This window comes from Nestor notabilis, unplaced genomic scaffold (genome assembly GCF_000696875.1).
Source record: "Nestor notabilis isolate BGI_N333 unplaced genomic scaffold, ASM69687v1 scaffold19863, whole genome shotgun sequence".
Lineage (NCBI taxonomy): Eukaryota > Metazoa > Chordata > Aves > Psittaciformes > Psittacidae > Nestor > Nestor notabilis.
Window position 1 is genome coordinate 1 of NW_009920826.1, and position 9,826 is coordinate 9,826.

A 9,826-nucleotide genomic window follows, 5' to 3' on the forward strand; every position below is an offset into this window, starting at 1 on the left:
GGAGGGCGCTGCCGGGCCTTGCCGCAGGCTGCTTTACTGTAAAAATAAAAGTTTGCTGCGAAGGTCAGATCTCTGCTGCCGAAAATCAAGGAGAGGAGGAGGAAAAAATAATAAAAATCCCGTCTCGATCGTTGCTCTAAATTGCTGCATCTGTCTATGCCAAACTAATCGATACCGATTGCACCACAACCCCCCGCTGCAAACCCAGCTGCGAGGAGATTACCTTTCAGACAACTTCACTGACAGAGCTCGGAAATCCCGTGTCGGAGGGTCTGCCACGTTCCCATGCGTGCGTCGTGGGCTCCGGCTGGCGCTCAGGATGGGCCACTGAGCGCACGAGGCTAGTCCCGGGCCACGCTTCCTAACGTTCACCTCGCCGGTAATTCGAGCGCTTCTCTAAGTGCGAAGCCTCTGTCCATTAACAGTGTCACACTGTGAACTCCCGGTGGCACACGTTCTCCTTGAGATTGCAGCCACCCAATTTTACATGTACTTTTAAAATAGGGAAGGGGGGGGGGGGGGGAAGAAAAAGTATTCTGGAGGGGGTGCTTTGATCATTTCCAGGTTATCAGTTCAGCTCCTCATTTGTCCGTTTTATTGGAAATTTTAACTACCTGTAAAATCTAAAGATGGCTGTTAGTGTCACACCGATTCGGGACACAAAATGGCTAACGCTGGAAGTGTGTAGGGAGTTCCAGAGGGGGACTTGCTCACGACCAGACACGGAATGTAAATTTGCACACCCATCGAAAAGCTGCCAAGTTGAAAATGGACGAGTAATCGCCTGCTTTGATTCATTGAAAGTGAGTAAATATTATATTATTTTCAAGGATATATGGTTAATGAAAGAAGTGGTTGTAGCCGGAGAAACCCTGCAGCCCGAAAGAGAGCAATTGCTGGCTGCCAGCAGTGGGGTGTTTTGTTGCGTTTATTTTATTGATGCTTGTTGATTTGTTTTGCTGTTTTCCTCAGGGGAAAGGGAAGGATAGGGGAATGAAGGGAAAATATGCTTGACAGGGCTCAAATCCTCTGGCATGGCTACACTGACTGGTTCTTTGCCTCCAAATAATTATTCTCTGCCTGTAGCTGGAATAAAGGGCACACTTCACATAGAAACAGCAAAGTCACTGTAAGGATTCTTTGTTTTTAATAGCACAAACCATGTAAGCAATATGAGGATTTGTTTTCATCTCGTAACTACCAGTGGGTGGTTGGTGTCTCTGGACAGCTGATGGTGAATCTTAGAAGAGTGCTTTCCTCCTTAGGTTATTTGGGTGTCTTTGAGCACCCTGTTTGTATTTCTGTGCTTGGGACTGCTGTGGTTATCCTGTCCTTTTCACAAGTGCACTTGCTTGAGGGGAGGATGATGATTAGCAGAAGGCAAGGTGCCTCTAGATGTGCAAGCAGGGCTCTGGCAGAGAGGGTACAGCCTCACTGTACTTTTTAGGAGTGATATCTGAGTTCGGCATTGTAAATGTACAGCTGCTGTCTTACTGTGGCTGTAGTTTCATTAATGGGTGTTAAACATGTGAATGCCAGCACCATCCCTTAATTTCTTTATGAATTCAATCATCTTAACATTTAAATACTCATCCCACAAACAGTGCAAGATAAATTCAGTACAGTCATTAAAAAAAAAAAAAAAAAGTTGGGAAATAGAAAAAAAACCCTTGGCAGACATATTTCTACAGTATAATTTTCTCTTCCTGGGACCAAATCCGGGAAGCAGAGCAGAGCTTGCATGTGTGGAGATGGCTCATGGTAGAGACATGCTTTGGAGAGGGAGTTGTAGCTGTAACCAGCTACTGCAGGTCGCTTGTGCAGCCAGGCCCCAGTCTCAGCAGGAGCTGGGCAGGAAGTGGGTTTGTAGTGGGTTTATATAAATCCTGCAAAGCTCCTGAGCTTAAAAATTTGTCTTGTCTCAGATCAGAGGTTGAACCTTTAAAATGCTCTCAGGCCAAAAATACCCCCTCACCTCCAGTGGATATTGAAATGCTTTTGTTTCTGTGCTGTTAAAATGTATTTTAAAGTTACATGACTTATGGGAGGGGGTGGTGGAGAGGAATAAAAATTAATGTCAACTGTGGAAATAAAATGTTTCTGTGCATTAAAAACCTGTTGGACCATGAGCCTTGCCAGGGACTGCCTGTGCTGATAGGGAGTCCTGGCCCTTTGGCCCACCATCTCTGCAAACCGCAGCCACTGCCCCTGGGCTGCAGAGAGCCCTCCTGGTGCTTCCTCTTCGTGGCGAGGCATGGTGTGGGCAATGGCGTGAGCCATGGCGTGCTGTCATCATTGTTGGTGGCTGCATGGCCTGCTGCAGCACTGCCCCTGTGGTGGCACAACTGCCAGAAACATGGGCCTGACCTTGGAGATTTAAACCTGCCTCTGTGTGAGAGGCTGTGAGTGAAGATGCATTTGCTGGTAAGATAGCACCCACACTATCCCTCAGTTTTATTTCCCACTGAACTGCTGTTTGGTCGCGGGGTGTGCTGTGGTCATGGCAGCCTCACCCTGCTGGCCTTTTCTCTTTCAGAGTGAGGATCCCACTGAAAAGCTTAAAACAAGACAGCAGAGTTAACTGGACATGAATCTGCTTTGCTATGGGAGGCACTCCCTGAGTTTGCTGTACATCAGCATTCTTTGCTCAGATTTCTGGTGTCCTTGGTCGTTGGAAGTGCCTTAAAATCTTGGTGCTGGACAAGGAGGCCTGTGACTCAGGACCTCCATCAGCAGGGCTCTTCTGTTTCCTTTTGTAATGAAGGAGATAAATACCACCTTTGTGAAGAGCTGCAAGCTCCATGGGTAATACTTGTAGGTAACACTACAAGCAGTATTATGTTGCTGACTCCCACTGCCCATGGAAAGTCAGTGCAGTAGCCGAGTTGTAAGCTGGGAAAGAATCTGCTATTTAAAAATACCCTGCTTACCAGATATGTTTACTTGTGTTCATGCTGAAAGGCTTACTTGTGGCTGTGGTGCCATGTGCCAGAGGGGATCCAGTGGGTCCTCTTGCCACAGCCTGGGGAGTGGGACTGGGTTGTGGTGCTGCTGCTGCTGCCAGAGCTGGGAGAACTGCTTGCTGCTGAGCATGGTGCTGCACTGTGGGCCAGGCCTTGTGCCTGTGGTCATCAGCTGGCTTCTGAGCTCTCAGGGTTTATTTGTCTTTTTTTTTTTAGTTAAGTAGCTTATATAATGTATGAGAATACATTTGATAACAGAAAATGGACTGTATCCCTTCAGTGAATTCTGTGTACAGTCCACATAGTGGAAAAGCAGTCAGTTTTGATTTTGTTTCAGATCTTTGTCAATTTTTCTGTGTGCAGAGCTAAACAATCACTAGTTACTTCATGTTTTCTGCAATATCACAAACTTTAATGCAAAAATAATGTCAGGAAATGTTCTACTAGATTTGTTGAAACACTGTAAGGTCAGTTAATAGTTTACCAAATTAAAAAAAGGTGTTTGGTTATGACATTCAAAAGTAATATTGAATATTTCAATAATTCAGTGTGGATGTAATGTCCTTGTTATTTACTAAAATAGCAGCACACCTAAAATTGACCTTAATACTAAATACTTGATTTCGTATAGATGTATGTAATATTAGTATTAACTAAACAGCTATTCTTGCATTATCTCTTGGTCATAAGACAGATACTTAGCCACTGAGTTTTTCTTTGCAGACTGTGAATGCATCTTTCGCTCACAGCGCTCCCAAGAATTAGTGTGTTTAAGAAAAAAAGCATTATATTAGCAGATGTCAGGCAGGTGTGTGTTAGTGCTGCAGAGAGCTGCAGCCCCTGATAGGAATACTTACTTGCGAGCTGGAGATGGCCAGTGTGCTCTGCTATATTTAGAACATAAACAGGCAAAGCAAGTACTTTCTGTGGGGACCCCATGAGATGGCATTACCCTTTGGCTCTGCCCAGCCAGACTTTGGCCTCTGTCCCAGGTGTCCTCCGCGGGTGTTGTGCAGGGACAGAGCACACGGAGTGCACAGCCAGCCGTGGGCAAATACTGCTCATCCAGCATGCTCGTCAGAGGCAGAAACAGGTTTCAGAAATGGAACTTTTGGCTTGGGTAAAATATATGTATGTATAAATTTATATTTTCTATTTTTTCTTTTATCCTTCCCTGTGAAATTAAAGCAAAAACTGTATGTGTAGGTCCAGTGCAAAAAGGGCATTTACTTCTGAGAATCTCCCTTCTGTGCCATGTTGTCACCCGCAGGTCCTGTTGCTGATATTTGCAATGGCTGCTTGTGGAAGTGTGCCACTGCCATGTTGATCTCTGGACACGTGCATGTGTTGGGAAGCATGTCCTGTGTGCACATCTCACCGGTTCTTTTTAATTCTGAATTGGTAACAACCAGAAGTTGTTACATGTTAATTAGGAGCCTGGGGAAGAAAAGGAGAGACACATGCATCCTGTGACCTCAGGAAGGGAGTGCAAGGAAGAGGTCAGGGCCATCTCCATCAAAGCAAGATTGTATCATCCTGCTGTTGCATACCCTGCTTCTTAATTAGTCCTAATGAAATCTGCAAGGCTGTCTTTAGGGTAGTGCATTAATCAAGATAAATGTGTGTGGGATAATCTAACCCTTAGATATTAGGAGGATAATTTTAAAACAAGAATGATTATGTAGTATATTCAAATTGTGCACTGGAGTGGCTGAGTCAGCTCCAGCTCTGGCTCTGCTTTGTTTAAATGCCGTAGGATTTTTTTCCTAAATTTGGATGCCTAAAAGCCTGTTAAACTGTCTATAGCAAAAATAAGTTCTTGAGTTCCTGAATCAGAAAACCGGTTTGCAACAGAAATCAGATTTTTAGCATAATTTAAAATTATTTTTTTTTCCCCTTGGAAAAATGCACTTAAGTAGAATTAATTTTTAAACTTACGTTAACTTCATCAGATGTTCCGACAGATGAGTCATCTGACGTTTCCTGAAAACTGAGATAAAGATGTCTTGACAATAGGGAGATGGATGTCAAATGCAAGTCTTGCAGGAGGCTGCAGATGCACTGAGAACGCCCAGCAGCCTGCCTGTGGCTCATCTGCGTGCTGCAGCCTCTGTCTACTGCATGGTCTTGCCTAGCCATAGATTTTTGGAAGTGTGAAAACAGTGAGGACAAAAGCGGGGAAAGGGTGACGAGGACTTAGACTGTCTTTTCCGTGCTTTGTCCTGGTTGTGGTCAGCACTGCCGTTCATCGGCACCTCTCCAGTGCAGTAGTGGGCTTTCTGCGGGGTGTGAGCTGGTAGGATCCAAAACATGCCAGTTCTGACCGAACTTCACATGAGTTCGGTTCGGGTTTGGTGAGCACAGCTTGACCTAAGTCACAGTTTATCCTTTGGAGCTAATGTTCACTGTGGGCACTGCAACTTTCAAATAGATGTTTGCCCTCTCAAGTTATGCTGCTGCTGAGGCGGCTGTTTCCTGCTGGAGTTGGATGTCCTAGTGAAGTGTGAAAGTTTTTTCCTGCTCTTCCTTCAACAGTTGAAAAGTCTTGAACTTTCACGTTTTTCTGCTTTTTTTGCAATTCTAAGAAAAACCTAGACACTAGAAGTTCAAGTCTTTTCACTCATAGCATTTGAGTTTGAAGCTCTAGTGCCTTGTGTCTGAAATCTACCAATACATATTATGTTAGTATTTTATCTTTTGTTGAAGTACTTATTTTTTTATGTTAAACTCCTGAACTCGGTAGAAGTGACATGCCACTTTTTACCAAGAAACCTTAAAAGTATATAAATGCGTAATTATTTATTGTTGTTGTCGCTGAAGTTGGTAAGCGCCCTATTTCTGCCACCTCGGAGACATAATCATTAATTCTTCAAATCTCTCTACTTTGTCACTGCTTCAAATAATAATAATTTTTGACTTGTTATTTCCCTTCATGTTATACTTACCAAAGGGTCTAGAATAAGGACCTTGTTTGTTGATTTTAACATGAGGAAAAGAAAATCACATTAGCGTATTTCACTGGTAATGTGCATGGCAATCTTTGGCTTTGTCTTTCCTTTAATTAAGGCAGAAGAAAAAAATCCAGACACGTAGTCACAGAACAGTTTAGCAAGTGACTTCAGTAATTTTAACTTTGTGGTATATGGCATTACTGGCGTGTGAGGCAGTAACAGCATTCAGGGCACAGAGATGATATTCAGCTCGGGCTGGGAGGCAGATGGACACACATTTGGTTCGAAGGAAATTCGTAAAGCAGTAACCCTTGGAAAAAAATGAAAATACAAACAGTGCTCAAGTTCCTAAGATCTGATTTGCCATTTTTCTTCTCTTCAGCCTGAGTCTGCCAGTAGGCTGAGCTCCAGAAGAGGAAGCAAAGGGAAAGTGACAAATACATTGGGAAAATGGTGCAATTGTTAGGCTGAGTGGCAAACAGTCCACTAGAAAAATGATCAATCAAAACCATGTGTGTTTCTTGATGGGAATATAAATGGCATTTTGAAATCTTATGGGATATTCAGGCTTATTGCAGCGTTCAGAGTTCATATTACAGTTTCAGCTCTACATCTGCAGGAAGATATTAAAAAAAAAATAAAACATTGCATTGCAGCATTTGCACTGTCATTTTTTTGGAGGCTGTACTTAATAGAAACCGGCGTGGGTTTCTGTTACGTACAGTCAGGAGCTCTCCTGGGTACAGTCAAAATCAGTAAAATTCTGAACTGATTTTGGGGAAAATTTAAAAAGGCATAAAATAAGAAAACCTCACATCAAGAATATTCACTCATTTGTCCCAGGTCTTCAAAGGGGGGATCAGAAGCAGCCTGTGAGGCCTCTCTCCTTCCTAGGATGACCCCAAGTCTCTGTTTTCCTAAATACAGATACCTTGTTGCCAAGGTTCACTCTTGAATTTGTTGGAAGCAACAAATTGCATTCAAGACCAAATGATCACATCTGGTTTTTGACTTTGGAGAAGCATTAATGTTTCTTTGTTGGGACCGCATAGTCTTGTTAGCCCAACTGGATACTGTTTAGGAAACACTGCCCTGGATGCTACTTAAAAGACTGTGCTTCATGTCAGGAATAGCTTCTGTGTCAGATCCAGGTCCAATGTCTAAGAATGAGACCTCTTCTCTAGGAGGCCAAAGCCAAGGCAACTCTGCAGCCCTCCCACCAATTCAGTCAGATTCAGAAAGCCCTGTTAAGAAAAAAAACCCAGCATTGTTTTGGAGTTGGTTAGTAGTGTGCACCTTTTTAATTGTCTCTCAGTTTTCTTGTGCTTCCTCTGTGTCGTGTTGTTTTTCCCCATGAATTGGTGATGGGTGCGTGGGGTGGTGAGCCCAACGCCTGCTCTCCTTTTGCATCAGTGGTTCTTGTCCTGGGAACCAGTTCCTGGCAGCATCCAGCTTCTGGCTGGGGTCTGAACTCGGGGAAGGGGTGGCAGCAGTGCCCCGTGCTCAAGCACAGGGAGAAAGCAGACCCCAGAGGCACCTTTGATGGGGCAGTGCTGCCTGCAAGGTCAGGTCAGATCGTCTGTTTTGAGGACCAGGATCTCAGACAACACTCAGTTTCAGGGACACTTAATTGTGTGATGTTGTCTGCTGATCAAGCAGACAACATCAAGCCGATCACCTCGCTGTGTGTTTCCTCCCACCAGGCTTGCGTTATGCTGCTTGGGGGAAATAAGAGGGTGATCTTTCTAGTCTTTAGAGGATATGAAGCCACCTCCCGGAGTCACCATCTTGCCAGCTGTGCTAGTTGGTGTGCTTGCTGGCAGCCCTACTCACAAGGGACCGAACTCGTACAGGTGAATCTGTCCACAAGCAGCACTGTGGCAGCTGGTCCCTGCTTGCCCGACTGTGTGAGCCTCACGCAATGGCTGGGGAATCCAGGCTGTTAGATTTTTCATCCAGGGCTGCACAGCAACTGTTGAATTAGTCCCTGCATAAAATAACAAAAGATTATTTTATTCTGATCCAGAGTTCTTTTTCCTTCATTGTGCGATGCCACTAGAAGGATTACAGCTATTGAAATAAGATTTAAGTAAGTACTGAATTGTCAGGTACTGAAACACAGGATTATGCAAATAAAATCTTTTTGGGGTTCATGTTTGAATTTATTGAAATACTTGTAACTTATCCTCTTCATTAGGGAACTTCTAATTATTTAACTGATACAGAACACCCGTTGAGGTAGTTGGAAGCAACTTCAGCGTTTTGATTGAATAGGGGATAATATTAACATCTGATGAAGTGGATTTTTAAAGAATAATAAAACCAGCTGCCTCATCTGCAGGGCATAGTGATGCTAGAGTACTGCACACCAGCCAGGTCAAGCTGTGAGATGCAGCAGCTTCGTGAGCTCATGCTGCATTGGTAGCAGCAGTGTAGGAGGCTTGGAAGGACTGCTGCTTTGCGTGAGCCACCAGAAGCTGTACCGCAAACCGGTCACATACCTAGGCAATGCCACTTTGAGGCTTATCTCCAAGAAGAGCTGCCCTCATGCCATCCCTCTAGGGCTGAGGAGCTGGCAGGGTTGTGGTGGAGCAGTCCTTCCTGCCCAGCCATGTCTTGTCATCCCTCCACATGCAGGCAGCAAGATTCCCCAAGGAGCAGCGCTAGGGCATAGCTGATGAGTGCTCTTGGGGGTATTCCCCCCCCGCAAGGTGTCTGTGTGCCCAGCCCAGAGATTAAATCTGCTCCATTATGGAGCTGCGTTTTGTGGGCACTACCTTAAGAGGTGCTGTCCCTGCTTCGGAGTAAGTAGAGGCATTCCAGGGTATAGCAGCTGTGTTGGAGTGATAACCAGGATCTGTTTCCTCAGAATGTGGGTTTTTTTTTTTTTTTCATATCCTAGTCACTGCGTAAAGTTCTGAGTTGATAAAAGTGCTAAACTTGTCAGCCTTTCGCACCCCAGTGCGCATTGACTGCCAGCTCTCAACCCTGCAGATCCTTTTGGCTTTTCAGAAATAGGATGCTGGGAGCACTAGTGCCGCTCCAGTGGGAAAATGCTTCAGAAGTTGCTCAAAGGCTGTTGAAGAGCAGTGGTGCTTTAGCAGGAGGGTTTGAAGGGGCCAGCTGGGGTAGTGGGGTTGGATGAAGCTTGCATTTCGAGAGCAATTCAAGTCCTGTCAAGTTCCTGGAAAGAGTCTCTTTGGATCCAGATTCCTCTGGACTATTTGTAACTTGGCGAAATAATACAGAAAGTTAGCAAAAGAGGAAGAGAGTATTATTTGAAGAAAGGAGCAGGTTTTTTAGGAAACAAAGCTGTTTACTTTTTGTTGGCATCATTTCACTGAATTTGAATAGGGTAGTTTCCAGGCTTAAAATATAAATAGTTGTGAGATTGAGATTAAATTTTAAAGAAGAGGAATGACAAAGTATGGAAGTTGTCCTTTATGTATGTGCAAGCTGTCCATCTTGCCATGCTGGCTGCATGGGAGGGCATGTGTCCTTACGTGCCCAAGGGGCCAGGAAGTGGCTGGTGTAGAGAGGGGGGTGTGAGGACACAGAGGTGGGCAGCTCTCGGGCCACCTCTGTTGGGGGAGAGATGCCTGTGGGACTAGAAGGCGCAAAGACTGTTGAACCCAAGATGGAACGTGGCAGTTCACGACTGGGGCAAATCATGGGCAAGAGCTGGCTGAGGTACCAGGGGTTCTGCAGCATACCTGGGGAGCGGGATCATTTGTGGACATGCTGGAAAACAGCACAATCCGTGAGCAGACACACAAGCCCTGGGTAGCTGCAGGTATAGTAGGTAACCACCACTTTGTAGGAATAAAGGTCATTGTCTTTTGCTGCTCTTAAGTCTGTCCTATCTCATGGTCATGGATTGAGTTGCTGTCCAAGGGAAGTATTCACCTGCTG

At 44.8% G+C, this 9,826-nt stretch overlaps 1 protein-coding gene across 1 annotated transcript in view; it reads left to right on the forward strand.

Moving 5' to 3' along the window:
- Positions 1 to 419: 419 nt before the first annotated feature.
- Positions 420 to 9,826, forward strand: part of LOC104402881 (muscleblind-like protein 1) — a gene marked incomplete at its 3' end in the record, with an annotated part of 60,711 nt that continues 51,304 nt past the window's right edge. Inside the window, exon 1 of the mRNA XM_010010868.1 lies at positions 420 to 803. Within this exon, the coding sequence (XP_010009170.1) occupies positions 630 to 803 (174 nt within the window). The remainder of the gene's footprint in view (positions 804 to 9,826) is intronic.